At 38.1% G+C, this 13,729-nt stretch overlaps 3 protein-coding genes across 3 annotated transcripts; 2 read left to right on the top strand and 1 right to left on the bottom strand.

Moving 5' to 3' along the window:
• Positions 1-3,161: 3,161 nt before the first annotated feature.
• LOC101155791 (DNA damage-inducible transcript 4 protein) lies at positions 3,162-4,334 on the top strand. Its single transcript, XM_004077113.5, has 2 exons — positions 3,162-3,483; positions 3,566-4,334. Exons 1-2 carry the CDS (start codon positions 3,318-3,320, stop codon positions 4,066-4,068), a joined length of 669 nt encoding a protein of 222 aa, XP_004077161.1. The 5' UTR covers positions 3,162-3,317; the 3' UTR covers positions 4,069-4,334.
• Positions 4,335-4,440: 106 nt separating this feature from the next.
• dnajb12a (DnaJ heat shock protein family (Hsp40) member B12a) lies at positions 4,441-9,627 on the bottom strand. Its single transcript, XM_020709557.3, has 9 exons — positions 9,440-9,627; positions 8,954-9,128; positions 7,754-7,899; positions 7,509-7,679; positions 6,815-6,894; positions 6,613-6,722; positions 6,360-6,529; positions 5,357-5,499; positions 4,441-5,271 (listed from the first exon to the last, which is right to left on the bottom strand). The coding sequence occupies exons 1-8, from the start codon at positions 9,570-9,572 to the stop codon at positions 5,378-5,380; spliced, it is 1,107 nt and encodes a 368-aa protein (XP_020565216.1). The 5' UTR covers positions 9,573-9,627; the 3' UTR covers positions 4,441-5,271; positions 5,357-5,377.
• trmt2b (tRNA methyltransferase 2B) lies at positions 9,615-13,018 on the top strand. Its single transcript, XM_004077114.5, has 2 exons — positions 9,615-10,585; positions 11,889-13,018. Exons 1-2 carry the CDS (start codon positions 9,731-9,733, stop codon positions 12,507-12,509), a joined length of 1,476 nt encoding a protein of 491 aa, XP_004077162.1. The 5' UTR covers positions 9,615-9,730; the 3' UTR covers positions 12,510-13,018.
• The last annotated feature ends 711 nt before the right edge of the window (positions 13,019-13,729 follow it).

The raw sequence follows: 13,729 nt of genomic DNA on the forward strand, positions 1-13,729 counted from the left end.
TGATATGTGACGTTAGCAATAGCTGCACACTGATCACTGACATTGATCTAAACTGAAATGTCTTAACAATCATTACAAAGATTTTTTCAAATGAATTAAGTTTGAATTTAAGTGTTTCAATTGTGTTTTAGAAGTAATTTAGGAGTATTTTTAAAACTTCTTGCTAAATTTAATTTGTTTCTATTTAATTTAAATAAAAATGACAATGAATAATATTGTAAAATGCTGCATAGTTATCTCCAGCATACTTTTACTCGATCATTTTAGTCAATTTAAGTTAATAAAACAAAAGGTTTTAATCTTGAAGACTTGCTTTTGTAATGCAGACATACACTAACCAACTTCTCCATGAACTTTTACACCACTTATGTGTTTAAAAAGATGTAATATTGTGCAAATGAACATTGAAGTAGTTTTGTTGATGTACTCATCATATAGATCTAATCATACAGTTTTGTACTTTACTGTTACCAACATCTCTAAATGCATGTTGCTATCTTAATTACAATAGTTTAATCCTTAATTTTAGTTCCGTTGTCTGCCAATCTTGCTCTGCAGCAGAGACTTTGAACAAAACAAATCAACCAGAACTGAAGACAGACTTTTGTATTCGGAGGATAGGCTGTTTGAAAATGGTGTGTTCAGTGTTAACTCTTTGATAAAGAGAGTTTGCATCAGCAAAAACTTGCCAAACGTCACAGTCCCTTCTCCTCTGGGAGTGCAGGTCTGTTTCTGCTTCTTTAAGCAATAAATCAAAGCCTTGATGAAACGCAGCCCCAGCTTCAGCTGCATGTGACGCAACCTCAAAACACTCCTCTGTTCACAGTTAAAGGGTCTCCCAACAAACAGGGATGACATGACATAGATATGAAAATGTGGAAGCCCCAGATGGAATGCTCTTTTTCTTTCATTGATGCGTTTATTTTGGTTTCTTAGCAATGTTGTTGCTATAGTCACTGGCTGTAAAAAGCAGCCTAGGGGCCTTGTTATCACTTCCTGAATTAATCACCTCAAGCATATTCAACACAGCATGCAACGGAAAGGAAAGCTAATCCAGGTGTAATTATAAATCATTTCCCACTTAAATAAATTATAATTGCTCTTTTTGTTCTGTGCTAAATTGCGAAAACAAACTGTACCTGAACAATATAATAGGGCATTTCTTCACAGTTCATTTCAATGTTCTTTTGATTAAGAGAAATCGTCCCGGAAAAAGGAAAAATCCTTTAATAATCCATTTGGTAGTAGATCTATTATACATGAATTACATAGCCTGAGGCGAGTCAGCCTTACAGCTCTTTCAGGGCTGTTTGACTTGTAAAACACAGCTCCTGCCACAGTTTTTTCTTTTTCCATTCAGCTTTTTTTTGTGTGTGTGTGATATTTTGCACGTAATTTTTCCCTCTCAAAAAGTGTAACAGGAGCCTGAGGCTCATCTACATGATGAGCCATGAACACATTCAACCACTGTGAACAGGTTAAAAACTACACTATTCATCCAACACTTGCAATAACCTTTGGATCAAGCCACTGGAAAAATACTAAAAGACATTATATTAAAAGACTAAGTCTATTTTAAGTTATCAAAAAAAATCTGAAAATTATAAATGAATGCTCCTATCACTGATTTGGTCTCACTGTTCTATGTTAAAACCCTTGGAAATGTACCTTTGTCATTATTCATGACAATACTGAATTTAATTTTAGAGTGAATTATTTGAAAACTATTGAAACTACTCAATTGAAATAAGAATTAGAGGCAACTACTCTCAAGATTTTTTTGGATCAATGAAGTGTTAAAACTCCCTTACCCTGTGTAAAGTACACACTCACTCGGAAAAACCCCACTACAGAAGCTGCTGTCGTGGGAACAGGCACGTGCTGGTTCTGGAGCGCCCTCGTGTGGACATAAAATGGTACTCAAACTAGACAGCAGAAATGTTAATAAAGCATCCGTGCTTACTTTAAGTTTGAATATCAACAACAACAACGATAATAATGATAAGTTTTACTTTAACGTATTCTTTTAACTGTTTTTTATTCACAAGTAGTATTATAGAATAATAAGCCAAATAGTAGCAGCATAATCAGGGTTATATTTAAATAAGGATGATAAATCAAAACTTTGATTCGACCCAATTTTTATTTACTCTGAAGAGCTTCATTAATAAAAAGAAAAAAAGGGGGAAATGTAGAAAATAAATTTGATTTTAAAAATAAATATACTTTAAGCAATAAAACATCTATAGACGTAATGTTTCCCCCTCACTTTACATCAAATATGTTCCAATTAAAGTGGTTAAATCCAAACCAGTCGTATGTTTAAAAAAAATCAAGAATAGGTTTAGTTAGACTTAAAGCAAACACAAAACTCTTAAGCCTCTTTCTTTTCCTAGGGGAAGGAAGGTCCAGGCAGGGGGAGGAGGGTTTGGGTGCAAACGTGCCAGAAGTCAGGAGGCACAATTCTTTGAGTTTCACTCTCTAGTTAAATGAACAACAGTTTAGTCATCTTCTTTTTTTTAATGGAAATAATTGTATAGCATCATCCAGTAATTTCCACAACTATAATGCTGACTCTGCAATAAACATATTCAGGTCAAGTAGGATCATACAAATCATAAAATCGTTGCTTTTGTTATCATAAATGACGATTGGAATTGATCTAACACATCATATTTTAATAAAACTGTAATGAAGGAAAATAATTATTAAAAGTTCATTTTTGGTTTATGTATTTCAATGTGTCACTCAGGAGCGTTGATGAAGGTTTAAACGTGAGTGAAGAACATGTGGCAAAAACAATTTCAACTTATTCGCAACTTAAACAAAAAATCAAAACAAAAGAGACAAAGTCTACGTGCGGGACGTGTGAAGACAATCGACTACCGGCCTTTCCACATTTTCTTGCTCAACCCTTGAGGGGTGTCACCGTTTAACAATGGCGCTCGAGCTGCTTCTATTATTTATATATTTTTTTTTTTTTTTACTTTTTAGGACTAAAATGTATAAAGTCATAAGCAAAATGTTGCTATTTGTTTAGTTTTATGTGTTGGGGGTCGCTTTGACGGAATTGTGGGGGTTTGCTTCATCATCACGGATGTTGGGCAAAAGACGTGAGCTGGAACCTCATTGGCTGCTAAACTTAGTGGGCGGGGCGTCACTGCGGGGGTATTAAAAGCTTTGTTCCATTGTTGGGGAGTGTGTTTTCCAGCTGGTCCAACTCAGGAGCAGGAGTGGGGACTGCAAGAAGATACCTCTGCACTTTTTTTTTTGTTGTTACACCATTTCATTTGCAATCAAGGCCGTTTGGTTTCCAGATGTCATTTTCCTGCAGTCAGTCTCTGGACGGTAGTTTTCCGCCCACCCCAGCGGAGGACCGGGGCTCCCAGCGGCTCTCCTGGAGCAACCTGCTCCAGAGATTGACTGAGCTGAACGGACTCAGTCACAGAGATGCTGCGGATCACTTCTGCAGGAGTGAAACTGGTGAGTTGGGCCTTAAAATTGTTAACGTTCTGCTTAAATGAGAATGATTATTTTTTTTAACTGGGCTTCTTTTCTTTTTCAGGCTCTGTGGCAGATTTGTCCCTTTCAGACTCAGACAGCAATTTCTTCTGCTATCCTCCGGAGGAGACCTTGGCTGCAGAGGTCGTGGCCCTCATCACAGAGAGCCTCCACAACGCATCACCCCTCCTGTGCTGCTCCAAACTCCTCATACCTGAAAATCTCATGCAACTCATCAGTGAAGAACTGCTGCACTTAGCTGTCAATGAACCCTGTGGCCTGAGGGGGGCGCTGATTGAGCTGTGTGTGGACAGGGGAGACCAGGGATCACTGTGCGAGGTGGATAGAATTGCAGTGGATCCCACCCTGGTTCCAACCTTCCATGTGACTTTGGTGTTGAGGCTGGAGTCCAGCGGACTTTGGCCCAAAGTTCAGAAGCTCTTCAGGAGCGGGAAGCCTCGGGGATCACCGCGGCCCCACAGGCCCCTGAGGCTGAAATCCAGCTTCAGGGCCATCAGGAGGAAGCTGTACTCTTCAGGGGAGCTGCTGATCGAGGAATGCTGCTGAGGATCACAGGGCTGCCTGATTAGATGAACATCACCACCATACAATGAAATGCACTGACAAGATGAATTAACAGTCTCACGTTCGTTTAACAAGAGGTTAATGGAGACGTTTAAAGGGACGGCTTCTTCCACGGCAGCTACTCATCCGGTTATGAGGAACTCTTTCCATGAAATGTGACAACAGGGATTGTATATAATAGCCAAATATAAACATTTTTGTATTGTTAATAAAAAAAAAAAGCAAGAAATAAATTATTTTATATAAAAGTTGTGAGTCGCATGTGTGTACAAACAGTATCATCAATGCAAGAAACCATAAACCAAAACTTCCTTCAAAATAAGGTTTCATAAGAGATTAAAACGACCCCACATGTCAATCATTGGGAAGTTTTTATTCAAAGGAACATCTCATTTCAGCAGGTTAATCAATAAATATGGTTTTACTTTATTTGTGCAACAACTTTCAATAATTATGCTCAAACAAACTACAAGAAAATTCACAAAAATGGTATAGTAAATGACTAATAACCCCTGCATTGTTAAAAGTAAAGTGGAGTATTTACATTGAACTATAAAAATTACACACTTTTTTTAATGGCTCAGACTGTCCATCTATGACAGGGGTGGGCAATTCCAAGCCTCGAGGGCCGGTGTGTCTGCATGATTTCCAGATAGTCAGCCCTACTCATGGCTGATTACCTGATTCAGGTGTGTCCAGCCAATAATCTTGCCCTACTCATGGCTGATTACCTGGTTAAGGTGTGTCCAGCCAATTAGAACTCGCCAGAGCAGGGTATGCTGGAAAACATGCAGGAATGCGGCCCTCAGTGCCCACCTCTGATCTATGAGAAGGCCTTGAGGTTTCTCTAACAAGAAACAAAACAAAACAAAAAAAAAGTAAAAATCAGGACCAAGAAAGCTAATCTTTGCAACTTTTTAGGAGTCCAAACAGACAAAAGGGGTCTTGTAGTGTCCACCGTGTCGCCCTGTGGACTCAACCATTGTCTGGACACTAGAAAAAGAAAGACCATGCCGGTTGAAAACTTGTCACAGTCCTACAGGAAGTCCCGCCTACATCGCATTACAGATGGGTTCCCTGATGAGGCAGCTGCCTGGAAGGCATTTTATTAGATTCTCTGGTCTGCTGTTGCACAATGACGCTCTAATTTATGATGTCTTCTCATTGATTCAAGTAGTGACAAGTCTGGGGGGGGGAAATATACACAATATTTTAGTTTTTCCATCTAAATATGTTAAAACTATAATAAGGTAATTCTGTGGAAACGTACCCATTTGCGTACAAGAGGTTTCTATCCATCCAGTATGACTTGAATCTCAGATAGCCTGGAACAACTAGGGGTTCCCATTCTCTGCGCTCTTTGGTACAGTTCAGAATCTCCAAAGTAGCGAGCACGGTACAGCAAACCTTCCTCTGGAACAGTAAACACACAATCAAACTGTTTGGTCATAAAACATCTTCTATTGCACGGTCTACAGCTTTCAGTCGTTGACATAAACCTGGCTTAGTGCAGAAAAATTCAAAGAAATGCATACCAGAATAAAAGCAACCAATTCTAAAAAGGAAAATCGGAACAATTTTAGGAAAGACTGTTTGTTTTTTAGGACAAATATGTCATCTGTACATTTTAACATGGAAAAAAGAGGGGGAAACCAGCTCAGTTTCTGTATTTAAAGGCTGTTAAATACTCGAGTGAAACCACTTTAAAATTATACAAAAAATTAATAGATTCATTATAGGAAAAATAATTTGATACAACATCAATAAGCTGATTTTTGGGGCAAAAGGTTAAAGCTTTTGTTGATCAACTTGTAAACAAGAAAATGTTTCTTTCTTCTTTTTTATTCAACCAGAGAATGAAGGGTTGTAAATGCCAATCAAGTCATCCCAAAGACTATGGACAGTTAGTATTAATGGATAAATTAAAGAGAATAAACCCAATAATACCATTAATTCAGTTATACATTTTAGAAGATGGTTATATTAATAGTGAAAATGCTGTTTATTTAAAGTCCCCATATTTTCAAAATAAGAGCCAGAAAAAGTATTTCAGAAGAGGCAGGCTGTGGACCGTCATACCAACTAACTGTTGTCATTGATTATCATACAATCTTTTGATATGACTTCAGAAAAAAGCGTTTTATTTCTGCATTTTTTTTTAAACGAGTGCCATAATTAAAAAAAAAAAAAAAGTCTTACAAAATGTAGTTAAAGCTCGGCTGCAAAGCAATAACAGTAATTATTATTTGAGCTTGTGAATTTGGTGAACTCACTCTGCTGCTTCTCCTTCCAGCAGTTGTTTCTTAGATTAGAGATGTAGTCTTCTTCTACACTTTTCTCAACATTCTTCAGAGTACCAGAGTATTCTTCATTAAAACGTTCCCCCACATAAAAAGGCACCTTCAGGTTAGATGTATGCCTTTTGTGTATATGTCCTGCTGACCTGGAAAGGAGGAAACAACACCTGAGCACAGCCGACAGAGGAAGAAACTTGAACAAAACAACAACAAAAAAGGACAAACTTACGGGCGATGGCTAAGGCTGTATGGAGGCTGTGTGATCATCAACTGGCTGAGAGCAGAAACAACGATGAGAATCAAGATGGGTAAAATCTGGACAAATAGAGCCAGACCTCCCTGTGCAGAAACAAAAACAGTATACGTCGGTCAGGAGTCAGACATCACACCGTTCAAAGGTCTGAAATAAACAAAGCAAAGGGTCTTCTTACATCTCTATGTTGCTCTCGCCTCTCTTGCCTGTTATGGTGTGCAAAGTGCATTCTGCCATTTCTGTAAACATGTACATTACCTAGAAGGAAGACAAATGTATATGGATATGTAATGTCAAATCTTCAAAAGAACCTGGAGTGGAGTTTATTAGCTACATGGAAGAACAATTTGAGGACACTGCAGATTTTATTTAATGTCACTGCTTATCACAGATCCAGCCAAAGAGGAGATTTATGACTATTGGGTAAAACAACATCAAAAACCTATTTATATCCATTTGATGAGAATATGACAGAAACAAGATCACATTTCCAAGCTTTCATTATAAAAAATGAATACGGCCAGTTAGGATCATCGTAGAAATGGACCAAGTGATTCTGTTCCATGAAACTAGAACATTCGTTGTAAACAATAACAGAGTTCCTGTCCAGTCAGATCAATACATTTATTTTGACTGATATAGGAAATCAAAAAACATTTTGAAAGTAAACTTGCACTAAAGCTTTATAAATCTTTTTTTTGCTGTTCACAAAAGAGAAACGTGCTGCAAAACCAGAGACCAACTGATCTGCTTGTGGTAAAAAAGTAACTTGATGGCTCGAAAAATATTCAAAAGACTTGAACCTTTGCCCCAAACCCCCTCCAATAAATGATTTCCAGGCCTCAACACATTTTGAAAAGAAAAAAACTTACTTGATGGAAATCCTCCACCAAAAAACATGTTAAAGAGGTCCTCGGGAGAGATGTCTGCTTCAAAATCGTGGTGATGTCTTTGCCTGTTTGGGTGTGTTCTCTCCTCTCCATACTGATCGTACTGCCTTCGTTTGTCGGGGTTACTCAGAACTGCGTAAGCATTGCCGATGGCTGAAAGACAAATACAAATGTGCACTTAGCAAACCGGAGGTTTCATATCCATCAGATAAAAGTGGCGGTGGTACCTTTAAATGCTTCAGTGGCTCCAGGTGCATGGTTTTTATCGGGGTGAAATTTTAAAGCCAGCTTTCTGTAAGACTTTTTAAGGTCCTCCTCAGAGGCAGTTTTTTCCACTCCGAGAATTTGGTAATAATCTTTACAGCTTTTAATCCTGTCATGCAAAAAGAAACCATAGATGTTCATAAATGTTGGGTAAAAACAAAGGGAAGAAACAAAACAACAAAACAGAATCCAAAGTATTAATTATGTGACATTATCCTAAATACGTTTCATCACCTGTGGTCAACATTAGATGAATGACTTGATTCGAATAAATGCATTTTTTATATTTTCCATTCTAACTAAGGTAAAAAAAAAGGATTAATGCATCTTTATAACAGATAATAAACCAGCTCACAAACTGCTAATTTCTTTTCAGTGATCTTTATGTAATTTAACAAAACTTCAAAATTTACTACAACCTAAAATAAGTTTAGAATAAACAATAAAAACATCAGACCCACAGTTTTAGCTTCCATTTGTGTAAACTATAATGACCTGTGCTCACTGACAGGAAGGTGCAGATATTTTTTCTAGGAGCTTTAAATCAGGAGGTGTTTTTGACATGAAGGGCAGTAAAAATATGATATTTTACATTAATATAGGTACATTTTAATTTAATTAAATAAATAAAAAAATTACTAACTGATTGGCACTTATACATTTACGAGTTTGAAGCTGTTGGTTTGCCAGATTCAAACACTAAAATTACATTACTTACGTTCACTTCATTCCACTCCTTTTCAAACAATTAAACAGTTTTTGACTAATTTCACAATTAATGGATTCCATTAACTGTGAAGTCATGTATTGCTTGTATTGGTAAAACTCCTTACATTTAGGATTAAGATTCAAAATAAAGGCATCATTTCTGTAGATGTAATTATATGGGTACCTTTTACTTTTATTCCAATCAAATCATGACAAATCATTTTAAGTTTGATATATCTATGTATAGATATCTCTTATTTTTCTTTAGTAGTTTTTGATTGTTTGAAATACATCAATTTTGTAATTGTCAATTTTTTAGATGTTATGTTAAACCATACTCAATTATTTTATTCTGATCATAAATAAAAATATATACAAGCATGCGTTAAAACTCAACAGTTATAGCTGCAATAAGACTCTATCCGGAAGTGAAGAACAGATTATAGTGCACTGACTTTTTGACAGCCTCCAGCTGCTCCGCCGTGTAAGACTTAGAGGAGTCTGCGGGCCCCTGTGACACTTTAGCTTCGTCTCTGCGATTGCGGTGCCTCAGACTGGGTTCTTCTCCGTTCAGAGGACCACCATTTTCATCTGGAGGCTTTCCATTCTGGGCCAAGGACTCCAATAAGTCTATGAAAAAATAAGCGGTTCCACATTATGTATGGTCCCCATGCTTTACGAATGATAGTAATCCGCTATGATGTTAGCTAGCTGCTAGCACGCTCGCTACAGACACGTATGTCAGCACCAACACACTAGCAGTCTGAAGGGGAAAACGAATAATAGATAGAAATACAAGTAGTGACATGTACAACTGCATCTACGACTGGAGTAAGACAGCAATGAGATTTATGCTGTCGTGTGTTAGCTAATTCGGCTGACAGCGACGGCCCAGTTTATCTGAAAGCCAATCTGACCCAACAGGCGGCTTTTCAGCTTACTTCTGGCTTGATCTGTGGGGAAAAGACGCTGCGCCTTTTCCAAAAACTTCCTGGCTCTGTCCGGCTGGTTGCTGGTGATCGAATTTAGGGCTATTTTAATGCATCGCTCTGCTTCGTCCTTGTTTGAATCCATGGCGACACAGCGGAAATGTTTACCTGCCCTAAGTCGCGTGGTGATGACGTGGTACCAAATGAGTTGTCTCGTAAATTGGACATCATCTACGAATACTTGTCGTTTACTCGTGAGTTAGAGCAGAATCACCAGCAGCACCGACAGACTTCTTAACTAAAATGGGTCTTCCGGGCTTCAGGTTAGTCAAATCTGTCAAAATAAGCATCACGTTTGCTTTAACGAAGCCATATTTTCAGTTTTCTACAAAAGCCACTACTGTAGATAAGCAGGATAAAACACCAGCAACGAAACGGAGGAGAAAAAGTCAGAAGAATCATCTCTGGTCCGACAATCTGTCCTGGGAGGAAAGGCTGGCTGATGCGGTCACTCCTCTGTGGAGGCTGAGTTATGATGAGCAGCTTGAGCTGAAGCAAAAGCACCAGGAAACGACCCTGTCTCAGCTTGTGGGACATCTTTCAGGTGACCCCAAGTCCTCATCACCTGTTAAAAATAAACTCACCTTTCCTCTCCTGCCCATTCTGCCATCCCCAGTAAGAGATGGCTACCGCAATAAGTCGACTTTTTCTGTCAACAGAGGAGCAGATGGAAATACAAAGACTGTTGGATTTTATTTGGGCACTGGAAAACAGGGAAACATAGTATGTGTAAATGGAGATCACCTTCTGAACATGCCAGAGAAGCACAAACTTGTTGCCAGATGCTACCAGGACTTCATCCGCCAGTCCCCACTTGACCCCTGTTTGCTGTTCCACTCTGGAGGTCACTGGAGAGAGGTGACGGTTAGGACAAATGCTACGGGACACACCATGGCTATTGTTTATTTTCACCCTCAAACGCTCACTCCAGAGGAAGTGGCTGTTCATCAGACCGACCTGGTGGATTACTTTATGCGCGGTCCTGGATCAGTCTGTCAGCTGGACTCGCTATTCTTCCAAGAGAGCTCCATGACTCGCTGCACCCATGAGAAATCGCCGTACCAGCTCCTTTATGGCCAGCCTCACATATACGAGACGGTAAACTGCAAACATCATTCAAACATATACCATTCATTGTCAAAAAACATTAAATTTGTTTTTATTTATTCACAGCTAACATTATCTGAAGGATCAACACAAAAGTTCAAGCAAAAACACTAAAATGAACACAATTTATTGTAAATCATTCACTTATATAAATAAGATATAAAATAAAAAAAATCCTATATTTTTTTTTATAATTGTTTTGATTACAATAAGGTCCTGCCAGGTGTTCAGAAGACATGGTACAGATGCTGTAGAAGCCAAAATGTATATTCTTTGCATTTTTTTATATTTACTTAGTAGTTTTGTATATTTCACCTTTTGAATTTGGTCATTAGTGACACCGGGGTGAAAGGTTTGATAATCACCCAGTCACCTGCACTTGAGATTAAGGAGGAGAGGAGAGCTTATTCACGTTTTTTTTTTTTCCCCTTTGTTAATCAGGTCCATCAAATCATTCAAAGTAAACTAATTATTTTCTCCCACTGTTTTCGCAAAAAGAAGTAAACTTGAAAGACCACGAAATGGCACATTTGACAGAAGAAAGAAGCCGGTCATAAACCAACTGAACCCATAGGCTCTTCAGGAAAGTTGCCTCTGCAGATGCTGCACGCAAAAAAAGGAGAAAAGTATAACCTATTATTGCTGAGAAAATTTGCTAGCTTTTTATTACAAACATTTTCATTCAAAGTTAATCGTGTCAATTTGACTGAGTAAAAGTAATCGAATACTACTCACCTCTATGTGAAAGCAACAATAACTGTGTAGAAGTTAATGTAAAAATAGGGGGAAGTGTTTTTTCGTTGAAATATTAGTAAAGCTTAATCAATGATTCAGTTTTTTATGTACAAAACAACCAACAGGATACGAGTTCATTCTACAGTATAGAACAAAGGCAAAAAAAGTCATTGTTGTGTTGCCTTGAAGATGTGTTTGAGACATTTAATCTTCCTTCCTTTATAAGACAAGGACAACTGAAATGAGATATTTGTTATCTAATCTTGGGTTTTGTTTAGCTTGGAGACAAAAAGGTAATGCAATGATAAGATGGATCACTGCACAAGTACATTTAATGAATTGTTTACATTTTAACACAACAGCAACTTTTGTTACATTTTAGCCACTTAGAAAAAATCCATTAGTTTCCAGTTTAGTCTAATATCTCAGAGTGCAAAAACAATGCTGAATTCTCTTCTAAAAGACAAAATTATGAAGGAAAAAATGACGAGTGTTTGAAGTTAAGTTTTGTGTGTAGACATGTTTATTTAACGTTTTTCTTTCTGATTGTGGTTTGCAGGTTCTGGGTTTCAAGTTCCGCATTTCTCCAGATGCCTTTTTCCAGGTGAACCAGGGAGCTGCTGAGGTTCTTTATGGCACATTGAGGGACCTCATTTCCGCAAACACTGAGAAAGGAGAGAAACAAGGAAAACCTACTGACACTCTTCTTGATGTGTGCTGTGGGACTGGTGCCATTGGTATCACTACATCCCCACGGGTGGAGAAAGTCATCGGAATAGAACTCATAGAGCAGGCGGTGGAAGACGCTGTTCATAATGCCGCTCTTAATAATGTGCTGAACTGCAAGTTTATTTCTGGGAAAGCAGAGGCGGTGCTTCCTGGTCTCATAGTGGACTTAAGCTGCACAGGTGGAGGCCTTACAGCCGTGGTGAACCCAGCTCGAGCTGGCCTTCACTACAGAGTGGTCAGAGCTCTCCGAAACCAGCCTAACATCCGCAGACTGGTCTACGTCTCCTGTAAACCCGATGGGGAAGCCATGAGGAACTTCAGGGAACTTTGTTGCCCTCCTGATCCACAGAAAAAACTCACAGGAGAGGCATTTTCCCCAATACTGGCTATTCCTGTGGACATGTTCCCACACACTCCTCACTGTGAACTAGTGCTGCTTTTCGAACGCTAGCAGAGCAGCATGAGATGGGTTGAAACTTTCAAACATCCACCAAACGACAGAAGGAAGCTGGATTTTGGCGCATTCGAATTATTCGGGGCCGAATTATTTTTGAAACCAAACCTGGCTGCCACGCAGGGATCCAGGGTTCGATTCCCGGAGTACAATGGTACTGGGGGAGATTACCATATCAATGGTGAGCAATTAACATCACCCAGTGGGGGGTCCTTGGGCAAAACCCTTAACGCTACTGCCTCCCAAGCGCGGTTCAGCTGCAGCTCACCGCATCCCCCAGGGGATGGGTCAAATGCGGAGAAGAATTTCCCATTGTGGGATATATAAAGTATCAATTATTATTATTATAAAAAATTAAGACTCTCAGATTACAATTTACATACACCTTTTTGAATACTTGAAAGCTATTTTGATATTAGACCGGGTTCTGTTTAACAAATAATACAAATGTAAAGATACATGTTTTAAATGAAGGTTTTAAAATAAAAATATTTAAATTGCATCCATTCCTGATGTCTGTAGTATCCTCATTTGACCAGTAGGTGGTGCTATAGCATATTCCTATGCTCTTTAATACACAGAAAGACTTTAATCTGTTTTGTTTCATAATGACTGTATTTTTCATCACCTGAATTCAGGTTTACTAAAGGTCATAATGTCACAAGTGTTTAAAGTGTACTGGGGATGATAAGTAAGCAAAGATTTCATGAGCTCATATGTTGAAACTTGATGGCCTTGGCTTCAAAATTGGCTGCTGTTTGATGCTAATGTTCAAAATACATGAGGGTCAATAGAAATGTAGAGAAATAAAAAGAAACGATGTTAGCATTTCTATGGTGCCGGAGTTCCATGCAGCTTTAAATGCAAATGAAGATTTAGTTTTTGTTTTCACTTACAATACAAAATCAGTCATTTCTTTTATGTTTCATAACTTTTCTGTCTTAGACACAGTTTTACCATATTTGGTGCTGACTTTTCAATTGACACCACTTCCTCCTGGATACTGTTATACAACATTTTACTTCCACTTAAACTTTTTGAAATAACACTAACACTGCATCTTATACAATATCTTACAGATCAGACTTAAACACTTCCTCTTCTTATTAAGGTCGGTTTTTAAGTGTTTTAGGACTTCTTGGAAATTACAATTTTTTTTGACAACATGAATTTCAATTTGAACCCCTATAAAAGCAAATAAAAAAATATAACTGTAT

This window comes from Oryzias latipes, chromosome 15 (genome assembly GCF_053564925.1).
Source record: "Oryzias latipes strain Hd-rR chromosome 15, Olatipes_Hd-rR_3.1".
Taxonomy (NCBI): Eukaryota; Metazoa; Chordata; class Actinopteri; order Beloniformes; family Adrianichthyidae; genus Oryzias; species Oryzias latipes.

Bases quoted from the DNA above. Each gene is read 5' to 3' on its own strand.
- LOC101155791 (XM_004077113.5), top strand. From the start codon at position 3,318: ATGTCATTTTCCTGCAGTCAGTCTCTGGACGGTAGTTTTCCGCCCACC. The intron at 3,484-3,565 runs GTGAGTTGGGCC...TTTCTTTTTCAG, and splicing joins CTTCTGCAGGAGTGAAACTG to GCTCTGTGGCAGATTTGTCC.
- dnajb12a (XM_020709557.3), bottom strand. From the start codon at position 9,572: ATGGATTCAAACAAGGACGAAGCAGAGCGATGCATTAAAATAGCCCTA. The intron at 7,900-8,953 runs GTCAGTGCACTA...TTTGCATGACAG, and splicing joins CAGCTGGAGGCTGTCAAAAA to GATTAAAAGCTGTAAAGATT. The intron at 6,723-6,814 runs GTAAGAAGACCC...GTTTCTGCACAG, and splicing joins GGCGAGAGCAACATAGAGAT to GGAGGTCTGGCTCTATTTGT.
- trmt2b (XM_004077114.5), top strand. From the start codon at position 9,731: ATGGGTCTTCCGGGCTTCAGGTTAGTCAAATCTGTCAAAATAAGCATC. The intron at 10,586-11,888 runs GTAAACTGCAAA...TGTGGTTTGCAG, and splicing joins AGCCTCACATATACGAGACG to GTTCTGGGTTTCAAGTTCCG.